An 18,515-nucleotide genomic window follows, 5' to 3' on the forward strand; every position below is an offset into this window, starting at 1 on the left:
TGATGTGACTGAGTGAACCATGTATGTAACTGAAGTGCTTCTAACAGCCCAGCTGTTTCAGATGATGATGTGTTTTAGAGGACCCTTGTGGCATATTTTTTTTTTCTCCCTTGAAACAAATTACTAAAAGCTCTACTTTCTGTGAACTGAATTACAATCAGCTGGCCAACAAAGACAAAGGTCAAGGAATCCTGTTTTTAATTCCTATCTCCAATTATTTCTTCTCTGAAGCAAAAGCGTAGCCTCAGAGTATCTCTGATGACTGGCATGCTCATGACATAACCGCCTTTTCCTTATCCAGTTTCTGCATAGATTGCTACTCATCTCAGTTGCATCTAGCCATTTAGGCACAAGAAGGACCCTCAGAACATGATCTGATGGATCTGATGCAGCAGTGTTTGCCAGACTTGATGTTTGTCAATGAATAGCATCCCTTGGCTAGTGCTCTATTATTGGCCTCTTAAACACCAACACACAGATGTATGAGGAATCCCTCTCTTCAAAAGAAGAAATAAACAGCTACAAGGCTGGTTTCTAGTGTCCTAATGTAATGAGCGTCAAAGTATGGGTGGGCTGGGTCAGAGATGGACCCTGTGGAGGTCCTGGGGTGAACTGTGGTGTGTGGAAGCCTTGAGGTTGTCTGAATCAAGCAGGGAGCTGGGAAGAAGGCACAAAAAGGGATTTGAAACCATTCTCCCTCTACCCCTTCTCCTCTGGGGTACCAAATTCTCTAAGCTTTCTGGAGATTGCCCAGATGTGAGTTTTTCAAGAATATTTGCTCTCAGGTAGTTGTGATAGACAAGTCTGTAGAGAAAGAAACAGGTGCTCCATCGTGTGGGAGTAACTTAGCCCAGCATTTTAAGTCTAAGACTTGACAACAGTGGTGTTTTTCTATATCATTGTGAACATACAAAAGTGAAGAGTGTGTCTATGGCATGTCTTTGACCTTAATACATTTCAATGGTTTTCTCTATGATGTGAAAAGAAATGGTTACATTAAAGCAGATTAAAAAAAAAAAAAAAAAAAGAATTACAACTTCTGAAACTGAAGCAAAAACTCCTCGCAGCACACACTGTAAGAGGAAGGCTGCAAGGAGTGTGTTCACATTGAAACTACTAGGAATAATATCACCATTTCTCTTCCTGCACCTGCTCTATTTCCCAGGAGAGAAAGGATGAGGAATGAAATGCTTAGCACAGGCTGTTCTGTTTCCTATTGATTTCTAGAGTGGCTGTGCCCTTCTCAGCCCTATATACTGTGTACCATCCATCTAGCCAAAGGCAAATTCACAGAAGCCATTTTCTGCAGAGACATAATGGGTCATTGGCCCAGAAGCTACAGAAATAGATGTCACACAGCAGAGACATTTCCATTTCCCCTTCCCTTGGGGCAAACTGTATTACCATAAATTTCTTGGTCCAGTGCAACTCAGTATGCCTTTGGTTTGAATAGCCCCTTAACCAAAGCAAAGATGTAAAATGGGCTTCTATTAAAAGAAAAAAAAAAAAAAGAAAAAAAAAGAAATTGCAATCAACTTTGCCTGGATGCCAAATGCATTTTGTGTAATTCTATATGCAGAATTAGTTAAGGAGGAGAGAAAAGCATTTAAAAGAAGAATTAAAGGGTGGATAAGGGTTTGGCAATTACTACAGTGTGTGCAGAAAAGGAATACATCAAGTGAAAGGGAGATTATTAGTAAATCAGACTTAGGAGCCATCACTTTCAATAGTGATCATGGCACAAAATTGTAGCACATTATGCTCAAGAGAGATGGAGCAAATAGTAGCAGAGAAGGGCAGCTAGGATAATCAGGGAGATGTAGAATCTTACAAGGGTTCAGTTTGTTTAGCCAAGCAAATTGATGGTCAGGAGGGAGGAAAGGAATGCCAAATCTTCTACACAGGTGAGTGGTGGGAGGACTATCAGAGAGGTTTACCCAGGGAGAAACATCCTTTCTCTACAATGGTTTAAATAAGTGCAAAAGGGAGGTGTTACATTTGAGGACATAGAAATGCAAACAATTAGAGAAAAGGGGCTAATCGCTAGCAAGGGAAAACAGACAGAAAAACAACTCAATTTGGCACAGTATCTAAGCGTATAAATTACCCTTGAGACAACACTGGCACGAGGTTCTCAGGGACAAGGGGCAAGATACCCAATTGTTTTCTTCCTTCCTTCCTTCCTTATCCTTGTGAAGAAGCACTGGTTTACTGGTACTGAGAAAAGTTTATGTCCCAGTCTGTCCCTCTGCTTAATGTTGGCTGGAAAGAAGAATGTCTCCCTTAGAAGACAGTAATTGCTGGTTGAGTGGAGGTATATGTACAGGCCAGTGCAGTCCCTTGTAGAGGTTGGAACCCACTTGCATGCAATGAATGAAGGTTCAAGTCTAATTAACATCAAAAACTCTCCACTGCCAACCCTTAACCTGCTGGGAATTCAGATGCTTGAAAGTACGATCTTGGGATGTACTGATTCATACAGCATAGAGCACTGTAGTTTGTCAAAGGGTAGGATTCTTAACTCCTTGATCATTTATTACTTTGAAGATCACAGTGGAAATTGGAATATATAAATATAGATGCGTTGCTGAAATTGTTCAATATTTTTCTTTATGGTCGCATCATTGGCAGGAAAATTGTGTATCAGTTTCTATCTTTCATCTGATTAACTGTGTTAGCTGAGGTTCTTGCATGCTATTTGTTTTGTTTTGTTTTCTTTAAAAAAAAATGTTTTGAAGCTAACGGAATGGTCTTCTTAAACCTTCAGTATCTTTTGGATTTTAACAATAGCACTATTCTGTAATAGCGATGACATGAAAAGAATTCTGGGCAGTAAAATGTTAATGTCCACAGCAAGCATCCTGCTCCCTTTAAAAAAACCTAAAAGAAATTAACTACTGAAATGGCCTGTTAGAGCTGGATTACACTGCATGCTTTATTTTCTTGTTATTTCACTGTGGATAGAGAATGGCAGGGAGAAACATGCTGGCTTTCATTTGTTACAGCTTTCCAGAAATCCTTGTGACTGAAAAAGGAGAATTCACTTCCATGTAAATTAAGCTTATTGACTTTGGAAGCAGGATTGTGATCAGTGTTTATTTTACTTAGTACTTTAATGCCATGCCCAACAGTGGGTTTCCTATGGCACATTCAGGCATCTTGACCATGACAATGAGTCATGTCGAACAAAATACAGTCCTTTGACTCCCGAGTGCCCGAACTCCATGCTAACAAGGTAGCTCTGCATGCAGTAATTTGCAAATCTGTACAAAAGAGCTAAGCTAATGCTGTCTGCTACTGAGTACTTGACACTTTTGGTCTTAAGCCCTGATTTTTATGTTTCCTGTTCTTCATAAAGGACATTATTGTAGGAAATATAAACTAAAAACATATGCAACTGTCAAGTGATAATGATGAAAAGTCAGACAGGATGCTGAATCTGGCCTTTCAACATTTATTATTACCGGGATGCTTTTATACAGCACTTTAGCAGCAACTGCTTTATGCTACCCCATATTTATGGAATGAAGTCATACATTTTATAGACTGTAAGTTTAGGCTTAAAAAAACTTGTCTCCTTTGGCAGAAAGATCTTCTAAGGCAAGAGGATATAACAACAGCGGTAAAATAAAGTGAGCTACACTTCATAAATGAAGTGAACCTGAACTTCCTTGCAGAGGCTTGCTCTAATTGTGGATGCAGTCAAATTGAATCTTGATTTGCTGTATGTATTTCTCACACTTGCACCTCAAAATATAAGAGCTTTTTCTGCTGCATAGACTGAACTGTTTGATTTGCCCTCTCCCAATGCAAATTCCAAACTCTTTTATGGGAGAGGAGGGGAATGGGTATATTGAGCATAAAGAATTCAGCATTATAAATAACGTATTTGGGGATTTTACTTTAATATCCACTCGGATGACTGCAGAAAACCACAGTGACCTTGTTGAACAAAGAATATTTTAGAGACAGTATGTCTAGGTCACTTCATCCTAAAAACAGCGTAACTAGTTCCGTGGGACAAGATGGAAATTGGGCAGCAAACAGCTTTTCTGCTGGAAGAATGCAAGTAGCTTACGGAGAAGGAGCAAGAAAAACAAGATCCAGCTGGGGAGAACTGATGATATTTTGGGTCAGGCAGAAGCTTGAGGAAGAAGCATGTCACCGAGTCTCTTGTGTCGACTCCTCCACTGTGAGCCATAACCAGAGGTAAGCAATACTGCACATTAGTTCCACTGCGATAAGCAGCCTTGCTGCACGACACAGCTTATAGTGTGTGCTGCCTATGTGGGAAATTGCAAGCACGCATATACATCATTAGGCAGCATATTATGAATCAGGGTCAAAGCTGGAGTAGGTGCTTTATGCAAGAGATACTCATTTCCCTGGGGTAAGCAGCTAATTGCAGGAAATCTTTGAAAGCAAATGTGTGATAGGAAGAAAGCAATGAATATTGTTTATTCAAAAGACAGGAGGGGTTCCTTTGAATCAGTTCTCTTGCATAATCATGTAATTAGGGCATGTTCTATTTTTAATTAAATCTCTTGCATATTCATGAAAATTCTCTGCACTTGTGGACCAATTGACATAACTCTGTTTTAAAAACATGTATAAAGGAATGCTTTTCCATTTTTTCCCCTTTCATATTACTTTCAGAACTTACTTCCCATCATTATACATAGTTGGCCAGGCCACTGCCCAGACTTCCCTGTCCATATGGCAGTGCCCTCAGCTTTTCAAACCCCACAGGGACTCTCTGCTCGTGCATTCTGCAGCCTACCATTTTTCCCTCACTTTGTTCTGCTGGGCTCCTCTGACTACAGCATGAGTTGTCATTCCTTCTTCCATCTTTAGGAAGTCCTGTCTTCTCACCCCTGCCATTCTGTACAACTGTTTGATGTTTTCTTTGAGGACAAACAGATGTTAGCATAGCTTTCCTTGTGTATTTCAGAATCCACCATGTAGGTGAGGCTGCACATTCTGATTCATCACTACATCTCCATATTTCCATAAGCTTATGATTCATATCTATACGTGCTGCAGGAGTTGCACGGCATTCAGATGATAATGCACCATAATATTGTCTAGACATTAATAACACTGTTACAAAGTTAGGCTGTCGCCGTTCCCTGATGACTCCCAACGTACATGGCAGTGCACTGTCATATTTAACTGTATTTTTCATCTCAGAACTCCTGTTTCTTCCACCTTTCTTCGTTTTGGTGATTGATATGTACTCAGTGAAACACAGAGAAAACAGTGATCATTCTACTTTATGAAGAGCAAAATTAGAAGCTGGAAAGACATGGTTCTTGCAGCAACATCGCTGAGTTCCCACGAAACTCTTCCATGTTATGCATACACCTGTCAGACAGCGGCCCAATGTGCATGAAAACACGGATGCTGACAAGTACTAACAGCACAGAGCGGCACCCAGCCTTCACCGCAGTGTTTGCGCTCCAGCTTTAGCCTAAGCCCCTCTCTCCAATTAGCCCCATGGCCGCCAGCGTGGGGCCCTTCCTCACATCCTTCCCCTCCGGACCGGCCGCAGGCGGCCATGACGGCGGCGCTGAGGGGAAGCAGCGGGCGGGAAGGAGGGCGCCCGCCTCGCACCGGGAGCCATGACATCACACGGGCGGGGGGAGCGGCGGGAAAGGAGGGCGCGCGGGGGCTCCTGGGAGAGGGAGGGCGGCCGCCATGTTCGGCGGGGCGGGGCGGGCGGAGCGCCGGGCGGGGCTGGGCGGGGCGCGGCGGTAGCGGCCGGGGCGGCGGCTGCCTGCAGCTGTCAGCGCCCGCTCCTCAGGGGCCGGGTCGGGCCCGTCAGCTCCTCACGGGAAGCACCGAGGGCACAGCGGTGTCCGCTCTCTTCCTCCCCCAAAAATCCTTTTCCTTCCGCCCGCCCATCGCTGACATCCTCCTCCGGCCGCCTCCTCTCTCCGGGCTGCGCGGCCCCCGCCGCCTCAGCGAGCGCTGCGCACATCCGAGCCTGCAGCACCGAGCGGTGAGCGGGGGACTGCGGGCGGGTCGGGGCTTTCCTCTTCCACAGTCGCCTTTCTCCTCCCTCCCGTTTCTCAGACAACAAAAGGCTGCGCCAGGAGGCTGCGCCCCGCTGACAGCTCCGCCACCGCGCTCAGGCGTCCCCGCAGCGCCGCGCGCTTTGTCCCCCCGCGGGGCTGCGGCGCGGCCGGCGCCGCCCAGGGGAGACCGGGCCGGGCCGGGGCTGAGCGAGGGCGCTGCGTGGGGCCGCTGCACGGCGCGGCGGGGCGGTGTGAAATGGTGGAAGGAAGGAAGGCGGGGACGGCGCTGCTCGGGCTGCGCGCATCGTGACCGAGCGGTGCGGTGCGGGTCACCGTGCAGTGCTCCGAGAAGGTCCTTCGGCATCCTTGTCTGAAATGAGGTAAATCGTTAGGGGCGAAATAACGCTGATGCCTGACTGACCTCGTTGGTGCTGTCTTTTGGGCAGAGGTGAATTAGGAAGGTGCTTTCTCCTTCTTTCCGCTGTTTTAGGTAGCACGGTGGTGTCAGGTTGGTACAGCTGCACAGCACTTGTGCGTAAGCACAGACGGGGGCACCGTGCCTCCTCCCTGTGTGCTGTGTGCTGAGCGGAGAGAAGCCCGTTGTGATGGCCGGGGCAGCACCACCCAGATGGACACTGCTGGCCGCCTGCTGGGAGGCTGCTCCATCCATCAGGTTCTTCTGCGCTTTGTTTTTTTCCCCATTAAAATTTCCTTTGTCGTATCTGATATACTGTAACAGTAGCATTCGAGTACAGAATCAGAAAGCAAAAGGAGCTGGGGAAAAAAAAAAAAGTGAAAGTTTGTTCTTATGCTCCTCTTTAAACAACAGAACACTGAGCAAATGTCACTCGTAATAGAAGGGTTTTTTTTTGTAGTCCTACATAAAAATGCCTTGAACGAGGATTTTTAAAGTGTTATTTTTGTGTTGCAAATGGCAAAAGGCTTGGTAACAATTATTCTGGGAAGTAATTGTCTGTTTCACTTCCCCTTTTGTGTTTGCACTTCTCTGAAATAGGAAACGTGCCCAAAGGGTGTGCATTGGAAAGCTGGAAAGGAACCTTCGAGATTTACACAGGTTTTTAATTTACAAAAAATAAAAATAAAAATCAAAACCTTTCTGAATGCAGGATTGATTTCAAAGTGCTCTGGAAAATGGCTTTATTTCAATTGATTATGAATTCCAAAGCTTCAGCGAAACATGATAGAGGATATTATAACCCTAGGATTATAGAGACAATTGAAAGAAACACATTCAGCATTTACTGGAAGCAGAGAGAAAACCAATCTCTGTGCTGATTCTGAGCAGAAGGCCCTGTATTTTGTAAGGTATTGCCGTGATTATTGAATTTTCTTTGTGGACACGTGGTTTAAGATAACCTTTTTGTGACATTTTCACAGACGTAGAAAAGTCCAGTTCCAATTAGGTAAGCACTTAATGCAGAAGCAGGCAGCAAAGTGCAGAGAGCTGAAATGGTCAGTTAGTGAAGTCACACAACAATGCAGTGTCACTTCTGCATCGTGTTGCAGTTAAAGTTTGGCAGCCTTTCTGTTTCTGATGGGTGGTGATGGAAGTGGACGCTTCCAATAATGAGAAATTCTAACAGCAGTGTAAGTCTGGGCTCCATTCATTTTCTAATCAAGGAAAACACACTATTGTAAGTAATTTTAAAAGAAAATAATGTTATTCCCCAGATGTCTTGTAAAATTGCTCCGTTTGCTGCTCATTGCGTTATTGGGATGTACCAACAATGCCTTATTAGTGGAAACTAATTTTAAAAAGCCTTTGCTCAACGGAAGAAGAATAGTACATAGAATTGTGAATGGAATTTGTGGGAGTCTACTAAATGCTTTGACATACAGTAATCAAAGTGCTGCTTGAGGGATGCATAAGGGGTATAAAAGCAATTGCTGCTTGCTCTGTTTATGAAGAATTTACCATAATGAGGTCAGAAAACCCTCACCTGTGTGCTACCCATAGGCTATGTACGTTTAAACACAGAGATGTGTATGTACATGTGCATACAGACATACCTACCTATGTCTCTTAATTAGGAGCTTGGGGAAATGCTGAACCCTCGTGCTCTGTGCTGAGTCCGCGTAATGCAGCTTCTGTTTCTCTTGAGACATGTGGGCTTGTGCAGTTACTCTTTCATCTCTTACTCTGCTCGGTATCTCTGGAAGACGTGTAAGTGGGTTTATTCTGGTATTAGCAGCTTCTTTCCAGATGCTTAGCTCATGGTTATTTTAAAACTCAATTAAGTATACAAATAACTTTTAAAGTACTGTTTTCAGAAAGGGGGTAAAAAATGAATGTGGGTACATTCGTAAAGAAGCAAAATGTGTTTTTGTATTTAATGTTGAACAGTGTGGTAGCAAACAAAGATGAAGGCAGCATACCAGGTTTATTTAAAGAAACCTTTTGCTGTCCATGTGCCCGAAGGTATTGTTCAGCGTGACACATCGGTCATAAAGGTGGGATCTGACCAATTCCATCATCATTGCAATAGTGGGCAGTTGCAAGCGTTTCTCGTAGCACAATCTGCATAATATTTTATATTTTGAAAGTATTTTTTCATTTTTTTATGAAAACACAGTGTTTACCTTGACCAAAGTTTAGGAAAAAAACCCATTTCTTTTAGATGTTAACTGTTGTTGTCCTTAAAACAAAATCATTGGGCATGTAATGTCTAATGTATACCCTGGTAACCGAGTACCAGTGGAAGGCAAACTGCTTATTTTAAAAAGAAGCTTTTTGACCTCAGAATAGAGCCAGTTATATCCTGAGTCATGCTCAGCTTGAGGTAGTGAGGCTCTCCCGGTCATTTCTTTAGCGGAACGTTTCCCTGTCTAATAGCAGGCTGTGGAAATAAGTGTGGTTCCTTTGAAAAAATACTTACCAGTCACCGCAATCAATCAATGGCAGAGCAGGAAGCATGCGCTCGTGCTGCCTTAGGTTTGCTGAGGTGCGTTTGTTGCTTTGACTTCGGGGGTTTGAACCGGGCACTTTGTTAGAGGGCAAGAGCCAGAATTACAGGTCCACTCAGTGATGTAGGAATCATTTCCACAGGGTTGTGTTTGAGGTGCTTTGACAGATAATTCTGTACTTGTTTTGGAAAATGTTTTTTGTACCAGACAGTTAATATAATGTGTAGTGACAGGCCGTGGCAGATAGGCAGGCATGAGTACCTAAAATGTATTTGGGTGCATGAACAAAGAACTGGTATTCAAAGGACAAACACCGAAGCACAGTTAGTGCTTATTTTCTTTATACAAAATGAAATTAGCATATCTGATCTCTGATACTTGATAGTTTCTGCAGATTGAGTCAGCTAAGAAGACAGATGCAAGTAATAGTATCTGTCTGTTGATTTAATCATGGTTTGATTCTCTGAATCCAGCTTATCTCCCTTGGGTTCTGCTGTTCAGCTCTTTTCAGTGCCCTCAGAAGCAATCTTTGCCCTGAAAGCTGCTTTGACCTGCAGGTGGAATTAAATTGAAATTGTTTTTTCACATAATTATTATTGCTCTTTTTTTCCTTCCTGTTTTCTTTTCTCCCTCTAAATTAGGAAGCCTTCTATTCCAAGTGTGCTTCCCCCATGTTTTCTACTTAAACACAGATTTTTTTGCATGGTTTCTCATTATCATGTCTTAATTACCCTAAAAAAAAAAAATACTAAACTATCTTTGTCAGGTTACCTTAAAACTGAGCAGTTTCCTATTTTGATTCTTTGCAAATATCTGCCATAAAACCCATTAATCATTTTAAGATGGTGCTTCTGTGCTTACATCAGAACCATAGCTGACTTTATTGTATTCCAAAGTGAATAGAGTGAAGGATGTAACCAGTCTGGTCAGTTGTACAGCTTCCTTATAGATGGGTAGGGTGGGGTGGTGGCTCACTACAGCCTAATGGCTCTGTGAACATAACCCTGTATTTATTTGCACGCACCCCAGAAAACCATTTAAAAAGTTAATGATGCATTAATTAACATTTAGAAGGTCAAGAAGTGTCAGATGGTTTTTTCTGACATATATTATTTTCTGACAATTAATATCTGCTTTTCTTACAGTATATTTTGTATATATCCCAGGAATCAAAGTTGTATCTAAAAATCAGTCCATTTAAATGACAATACTTAGCATGTCAGAATGATCAGATAACAGGCTGTATATCAGTATATCATAGTTCTGGGTATTTTGTATACATACGCTCTATTTTGTATACATATAAACTGATAAACCATTTTTTGTATCCTGTGCTGCCATCCCTCTCAGCAGTACATTACTGCTAATGTTCGTAGAGTTCTAATACTGAGCTTTGTCTAGAAACAGCACAAGTAGGTAAATACTAACAAAATATGAAGGGCACTCACAGTGTGCTGGTACGTGTGTGTGCCATTCCCCCCAGAGGAGGGAGGTGGCTTTAAGCTCCAGGGGACCGCAGTAACCGCGCTCCTGCAGTGCATCCTGAGTTTGCTCCTTTCCAGCTGACGGTAGCTGAATGATTTGCAAAGCATGCCATGCGGGTTTATGGACTGATGGGAGAAGGAGGTGTGTTCTGTGATGGGGGGGAGGGGAGGGCAGGACATAGCCCCCTTTTTTTTTCTTTCCTGCATAGCATGTTGTGCTTAAGATGGAGTGTTTCTGTGGATGTTCCTTTATCAGTGTCAGGCTGCATCGTGTAGGAAAGCCACAGCTGTATCCTCCGGCTTGTGCAGCTTCCATTTCAGAGAGGCAGCTGTTACTCCTCCATCACTCATCTCTGTTGGCTTCAACGTGTCATTTGTTCATGTGGTTAAATTAGATGTGTCCCCCAAGTGTTTTGAGGGAGAAGGAGCATTATTTCTTCCTCACTGGTCAGTGCAGTGTGTAGGTGAATTAGCACAGGTGGTGGGGAGAGGTTGCAGCAGGAGGTGGGGAGGCTGCAGCTTCATAAACTTATTCTGCTGACAGAAAAGCCATACATAAGTGTCTAAGGATATAGCTGAGAGTTTTTTGAGTCTCAGGGCTGGTTTTTGTAGAACCACACTCCTGCCTCTTGTTTTGTATACTCCTGTTAAGGTGGGTCTCTGTATGGCAACATAGGGAAATAGATACATTTTGGCTGGGTTTGTGCCCTGAACCTGTTATTTTTGTTCCCTCACCTTTGTCTGAAAGATAATGCAGTGAAAGGAGCAGGTCTTTTGTTTGTTGTGGACAGGCGTGCTTGTGTTGGTGTAGTAGGAGGATGTGAATGAGATGTCTGGCTGTGTGTGGAGCACTGCCAGCCTTTTGTCTCCAGCCATAGCCTCAGTGAGTGAATGTCCATGGTCTAGACCAGATACCTGACAGCCATTTCTCTCTCTGAAGTCTTTCTCATATAAGCCAGTAATGGATGGGAGATCTAAGAATGCACTACTGTTTATGATTTCTGTAGATGTATTGCTGTACTGTAATACGTAGTGGTGGAGGAGCTGTGATGGTGTTTGTCAGTATGCCAACATGGGACAGTGACCCAGAGGTCTCAGTAGAATGACTCCTCAGGAAGAAGTGTTAATTTTGAGGTATGCCTTGGTGTATGAAAACGTGGTCACTGTGTCACTGTAAGGCAGAATCACATTTAACAGAGAGGATGTGGTGCAGCTGCTCGGTTGTATTCTTCTCTCAGAGTGTTTGGAACACAGACCTCCTGTCCTTGATGGGTGTTCCCGGTGACTTAAGACATCACCTAGAGAAGACAAATAAGGTTTTGTTATGGTATTGATAGCTGTATTAGCCAGATGGCCTCAGTTTTCAGAATTTTTATCTATCGGCCATCTTCTGGAGAGGCAAGAGGCACCATGGGTGACTTTGTCTCTACATCCCAGTATTGCTGTTACTGTGATGCTCCATCTCTGGAGGTGCCCAAGGCCGGGCTGGATGGGGCCCTGGGCAGCCTGAGCTGATGTGAGGCAGCCAGCCCATGGCAGGGGGTGGAGGCTGGGTGGGCTTTGAGGTCTCTTCTAGCCTAAGCCATTCTACTTGATTACATCTCCTTTCCGTTGCTTAGGAAAGAGGTAAATCTTTCTTGCTCAGTAGCAATTTCTCTTACAGTACTTTTTAGTTAAAATTATATGCTGTATGTTGCTTTTAGAGCAATTTTGCTCTTAGACTAAGACTTAGAACTTAATAGGAGTTCTGAGTCTGGGCAGCATGCAGGTAGAGAGTAAAGATGCACAGCATATTTGTGAAAGCAGCAGTCAGGGAGGTTTGAATTACACTGCCTGCGTGTCATTTGTACACCCATTGAATCTGTTTCTTAATTCCCCACCCAGTTGTTGTGCTAACAAATGGCCTGGAAATATGCTGGGTGAGTTTGTTTCTTTCTTCCTTCTGTATTTTTATTTTTCCTTGTCACTCCTCTCTCTGCTAGTGTGGCTGCACTTGGAGCAATGCTAGAAAATGCGTGATAGTTTGTTTTGAATGGCACAGTTGTTTTAGGAAGCGACTGTTCTGCCATCCTTGGTACAGGGATCAAATCGGTTTTATCCAAATACAATGGTTTGAAATACAAGGTTAAAGTCTTGAAGGAGCACTAAGTGCTTTAGCAATCATAAAGATAAATCATGAATGTGAGAGATGACTGGAAATGGAACTCAAACTGTGGTATGACCCTAAGGTGTGAGAGCACAGGATGAAAAGGTGACTTTGCCAAACGCAGGGCTGGGGCCCTGTTGTACCGCTCTGTACCTCCTGGCCCGGGAGACTTCAAGACCTTCTGAGTAAGCGCTGCAGATTGTGGAATACTTAACAAGGGCATGATTAACCACTTTAGAGCAGAGTCAGCCCTCTGATACAGTGTGTAAGATGCACGGAGAATGATACAAGGTTGTTTTTCTGGAGGGTTGCATCATTTGCTAAGCTCCCTGTGAGACTGAATTTGTAAGGTGCGAAGCGCTGTCTGGTAGCTGGTGACTGCCCTTGTAGAGGTCCGTTTTGATGGAATGTTTGATGATGCGCAGATGCACAGTTAGTTTATCCTTAATATTAAGGACAATGTCTGAATTATTTCATTGTGCCTCTCTTCCTGCGGTGATTTTGGAAGAATTAAGTTGGTGTTTTGGGGCTTCATTTCTTAAACGAAAGCATAATGGTGGAAGGGGAAGGTTCTTCACCCTAAACTTTGAAGGGAGAATGCACCGTTTGGAAACACTCCTGTACTTTTACCTGAGTGCTGTGTAGAATTAAGATAAATAGATGCTATTGACAGCTTAAAATTGCAAGACATTTATCTTTAATTTTGCTATAGCTGCATTTCTCTGTTCCACCAAAGAGATTCTCTCATCGGCTAGAATCTGTCTACTGAAAATGTATTCTATAGGCTGAAGGCATGGCTGCACAGGTTGGTAAGCACAAGAGGAGCCAAGTGCTGCTCCCACCCAGAAACTAATTGGAATACTAAGGGTAAAAAAAATGTGGGATTTGCAACTCAAACTGTCTTGTCAGTATTTCCTTACAAATAGTCACAATTTCCCTTCAATCCACTTGAAGTAGGTATTTCATAAAGCATGTCTGTGTAACAACAAAATCTTCAACTTCAATACAAATTCTTGAATAATTATCCTTGATTTTTTTCCTCAGTGTATCTTCCATTCTTGTCACAAGTATTTTTAATAACTGCGTGTAAATATGATGACTTCTTAAATCACTCAACTTGTGATTCATTTAAGAATGCTTATTCTGCCTTTATGTAACTACTCTTTTTGTTAATATGTGCCTTAATCTCTGGTTGTCACAGTGAGGTGGGCTTTGTGGTCGTAAGAATGAGATAAATCCTATGGTATGTTGTGACAGTGCTGTAGTGAACAGGCAAAATGCTCTGCTTTCTTGAGGTCTATTTGTGGCTGCATGAAGGTGCTTATTAGTGCTCACAAGAAACAAAGTACAGCTTTGGAGGAGAGCGACAGATGCTGTTTGGTGTTGACAAAGCAGTAATGCAATAGTGAAGCAACTGCCTTGCTCCAGGAGGAGGAGACTGAGACTTGCTGTCTGTCTCTCTTCAGAGGCTGTATGGGCGTAACTAAAATTAACAAACGGGTATTAGAGCTTGCCACACACCTGTCAGATTTCTTGTGTGCTTGCTTCGGCTTTGACAAAGAGCAATCTCTGATGTGATAACAAATGGATAGAAAGGTTTTATTTTCACCTATCTTCATTAGGAGCCTGAAATGCTAGGGCCCGGGAATGCATAGAGACTAAGCTTTTCATGCTTGTGATGCATGTGGACTACATGTAGGATCCAAGCAGATGCCTCTTTTTGGAGGAGGAATAGCACTGTGACCCAAGAGCACAGGAGGGGCAAGATGGGGATTTGGTTGAACTCTGCAGAGTTATGAAATTCCATGTGTGGGTGAATCTAAAAGATGCTTTGGAAGTGGTTACATTGGCAGGTCGTCAGTCTTGGATGCAGATTTAACTATATCATGGTATAGAAATGGTAGCTTGATGTGTTAACTTGGTGGAGTACTATCAAAGGATTAACACCATAACGACCTTTAAGAGGAATAACGATCTATTTATTTATAAGACACCTTTATGCCACTCCAGATAATTCTATGCTGTGTAAGGGTTTCACTGAATTAACTATTTCAGTGGAAAGTCACAATTCTAATGAAAGTAGTTTACTTGCTATAGTAAGGCTGAAATTACTCTGAAGGGTTTTTTTTTTGGTCAATTATCCTTGAGAAACACAAAAATATTTGTTTTAAAATAGTGTTTTATTACTGATGAAAATGCAGATATGATTGCTAATGAGCTGCATGTGCTTCACCAGTGTTGCTGTAATGTAGTGTTGTGGTACAGAAATCTAAGTAGATGAACTCTATGGTAGGAATCCTCATAGCTTTGTCAGAGAGCTGTCAGCATCAGCCGTGCTATAGGCTTACTTGGAGTTATGTTTTAATGCTTTTCACTTAAACATTGTTTAGCCTTAATGACAGCTAATGGGGTTTCCAGGAGTTTGCACCCTGTGGATTCATCCTCCCAAGCACACTAAGTCCTTGCACAGTATGTTTGCTTACCAAGAAAAGTGTCTTGCAGTGTTACGTCGTAGGCCAAATTACAAACTTCATTCTGAGCTTTTCTTAGAATGTGTACCCTTGACATTAAAGGATTACATGTGTCCTTTTTATAGTATTCACCTTGCATACCTTTGTTTTAAACCAAGTGGCAGGGCAGGCTTCTGCAATCAGGGTCAGCTGGAAGCTGGCAAGGGAGCACAATAATGTGTTTTTGTTGTTGCTTTAATTCAGATGCTTGCTAGCAGGAAGTTAATAGGAAAAAAAAGTCCAAGGTGTGAATTGTTTTTATTTTTAAACACATCCTTTTCTAAAGGACTTCTCTCAGCTTAAAGTTGGTTGCTGATCAAGTGCAGCCCCATCTGCCGATCTGCTTCTGGTCAGTGGTTTGTGGCCTCCAGTATGTGCTGCTAATTGCTCTCACCGAGCTATTGTTAAGGTAGCTGTGTACACGTGAACTGAACTGCGAAGACATTTTTGAGATCATATATTTGGAAACCTGAGGCAGTACAGAAGAGCAGCAGCATTCTGATTATAGAAGTGGGTCAGCAACTGTACCTTCAGCCTGACCTCCAGCTGTACGTTTTTTCCAGATGCAGCTCAAGATTTTCTATTCTCTGGAGGTTCATATGGATTCAAATACAATATGATGAGAAGAGTCTCATATAGCATTGGAATTCAGCTGCAGCCCTGTATACGTCAAGCACAGGGAAAAAGCTACGCTGATTTTTCTGCGGCATCAGAGATGGCAAGTATTGAAATAAAAGGCCTGAATGTTAAGGACCGTTTTGGTTAAAAGGAGGGCAAGCCAAAGGAAGAGAGAATATTGTACATTTCTTAAGTTATGGGACTTGTGCTAGTAGAAGTAGCTTAATAGAGAAAGTAACATCTTGGATTGAAGATTCTTGCTTATCTATTTTTTTAGACTTGGACGTGTCTGACTGCAGAGAATAACAGCAGTGCATTTGAACTGGGATATTTTTTCAGCCCGCCCTGGCAGGCTGTTTTGCATCGCTTTCTTTTTTTGGTGGTTTTTCTTTCTGTGCTTGGAAAGCTTGTGATCTTTTTAGGTTTGTTTGAGATGCGGTGCTCTCCGTTACTAAGCTGAGCAGGGAAAGCAGTTCGAGCAGTGCTTTCTGTGATGTAATGAGACGTGTGCCTGGTTTGAGCAGGGAGTTAATGACTTGTAGATTGCAGCTAATGCAGAAGGAAGCATGTACACACCAGATTTAAGATACTGAGCCTTGTCATTTAATTAAGGAGAAACTGGGAGTGAAATTAGGGTTAAAAGCCCTTGAACAGACTCATTATTCAAAACAGTGAACTGGTAGGTATGTATTGGAGAAGGAGGAAGGTCAAACTGACAGATAGTAGGTCTGCGTGGAGTTCGCAGTGCATGTAGATGGCAGGAGCAGTGGGGCTGGCCTGAGCAGGTCTTGTAGTTTTTCTGTTAGGGAAATGGTGATTTTCTTATATGCTGACACATTATTCTGCTGTGCTCAGCAGTCCTGGCTGCTTTCTGTGCACGTAGAGCAAGGAGGATTGGAAGAATTTTATTTGCCACAGCACTTCACAGATAATTTTTTTTCAAATTGTCTTTTAAAGCAGTAATGATCAGACACAAAATGTGATTACAAATTTATCTTCCAAGCTTGATAAGTTTCATTTGAAAGGAGGACTCATACAGTTAAGTGTACTTCCGTTCAAGAAATCAGAAATTATTTAGAATTCATCTACCTGAATAAAATTGTAATCTACAGGAAAATGACAATGTTTTTTCCTTAAAGTAGGTGAGCACAGAAAACCATTTGTGTTTGAGATCCTTAAATAGGAGTTCAAGAGCTTAAGTAGTTAGCTCTGATGTGTGTGTGTGTGTAAACAAATTGTATCACTATGTTTGCAAATATGGCCATGTTTGAGTAGGTGTGCCCTGTTGTACAATAGGTTTTTAAAATATCATGGATATAGCACTGCACCACCACACTACTCTTAAAAGATATCAAGTATTTAATTACTAATCTGAGGCTTACAGAGAACCCAATAGCATGATAAACTGAATGTTTGTTTCTCTCCCTTTTCTAAATTATTCTTCAAAGTATAACATACAAAACCCTGAACAACGCTGCCCTTTTTCCCTGTGGTGACATTTCACACCTGAGATGTAACTGTGCACCCAGATGTGTTTCTTTGCTGGTTTTCTTCTGTTGGATAGATACTTCCCAGGCTACTTCACTCATTTCCACGTGAAGGGTTAAGTTTTACAGGGCCTGATATAGCTTTTGGTATTACTTTTTATTTATTTATTTATCATTTTAGTGCCAGTGAATGGCTGTTAATTTATCTCTGTTCATTTCATTTTGATGCTGTGGTTTATATGTACAAATTCTTATTTTAAACCTCCATATGCACCTCACGCTCATTTGCACACACCTCCTTTCCATCTGTGATGTTACAGAGTGACTCCAAAACACTGCAGCTTGCAGAAGGAATTGCTACTCCCGTTCACATAAGACAGAAGCAAATGATTACAAACTCATTTTGGAGAACATAGGAAATGTTGTAGTGAAGCTCTAGATAATTATAAATGAGACTTCTCTAACACAAAATGAAAGCCTGTTTTCTTGATGTCCTCTGCCTTTTTATTTCTGTATGATCAAAGGTTCTATTCTTGTTTTTAGGATGGAAATTGTTAATTGAAGGCGTAAAGGTATGCTAGATGATAATTAGCATTGAACCATGTGCTGCAGTTAGCATAACCTGTAGCAGTTCCTTATATGAGTGTGCTTGTTAGAAGTGTGTATTTACAGATTTTGCTTAAATTAAATTATAATTCATCTATACATGATTTTTGAGAGTTTGCCTTGTAAAAAATGGTATTTATGCATTTCAGGTAATATTTCTCTGGTTATAAATGGGAAATATGTAATTAGTGTTCTGCTCATCAGGATTTGGTGAGTTGATTCCTTAGGCCATGCTGAATTCGGTGTTTTATACAGATACATGTGCTCCAGATTGCATCGCTTTGTGAATATGAAGTTCATATGAAGTTAAATTGTGGTAAAACTGAATTAACTGCTTTCTAGATTATCTGTGTTTTCAGACAATAGCTGATAACAAAATAAACTAGTATGTGGCTCTTTTGTGAGAAATGAGTATGATTTTGCAAATCACATTGCAGAAGTCATAACAGAGAGGGTGATTTGAGTGTATATAAAGAGAACGAGCAGCATTCTTTTTATGTAATACTGTAGAGTAAGCGCATACTCCAGCTGTTGTCATGACGAGGTGCATGTGTGGATGCTTGTTCCCTTGTGTACTTCTCAGTACACTTGAAGATATCTGTATCTTTCTACATTTTCTGTTTTCATTATAGGACATTTTTCTGGTGATGTTGAAATAGGGTCAGTTGATTTCCATCTTCTGTTTGTAGTTCAACACTGTTATACTTGGTTGGTACTTCGTT

At 42.0% G+C, this 18,515-nt stretch overlaps 1 protein-coding gene across 17 annotated transcripts in view; it reads left to right on the forward strand.

Annotated features, from left to right (window-relative positions):
* The window catches only part of KLC1 (kinesin light chain 1), a 62,019-nt gene that overhangs the window by 13,723 nt on the left and 29,781 nt on the right, over positions 1-18,515 (forward strand). For 6 of the 17 annotated variants that reach the window (XM_040701314.2, XM_040701316.2, XM_040701315.2 and 3 more), the window contains exon 1: positions 1,202-4,209. The exons of 1 other annotated variant lie outside the window; for it this stretch is intronic. In XM_040701314.2, coding sequence (XP_040557248.2) covers positions 3,974-4,209 — 236 coding nt within the window. In that variant the 5' untranslated portion in view covers positions 1,202-3,973. Of the gene's footprint in view, positions 1-1,201; positions 4,210-5,738; positions 6,398-15,566; positions 15,801-18,515 lie in introns of those variants that run through there. 10 more of the 17 variants (XM_015287843.4, XM_025151089.3, XM_025151087.3 and 7 more) reach the window with 3 other exon arrangements.

Source organism: Gallus gallus, chromosome 5, assembly GCF_016699485.2.
Source record: "Gallus gallus isolate bGalGal1 chromosome 5, bGalGal1.mat.broiler.GRCg7b, whole genome shotgun sequence".
NCBI classification, from domain to species: domain Eukaryota; kingdom Metazoa; phylum Chordata; class Aves; order Galliformes; family Phasianidae; genus Gallus; species Gallus gallus.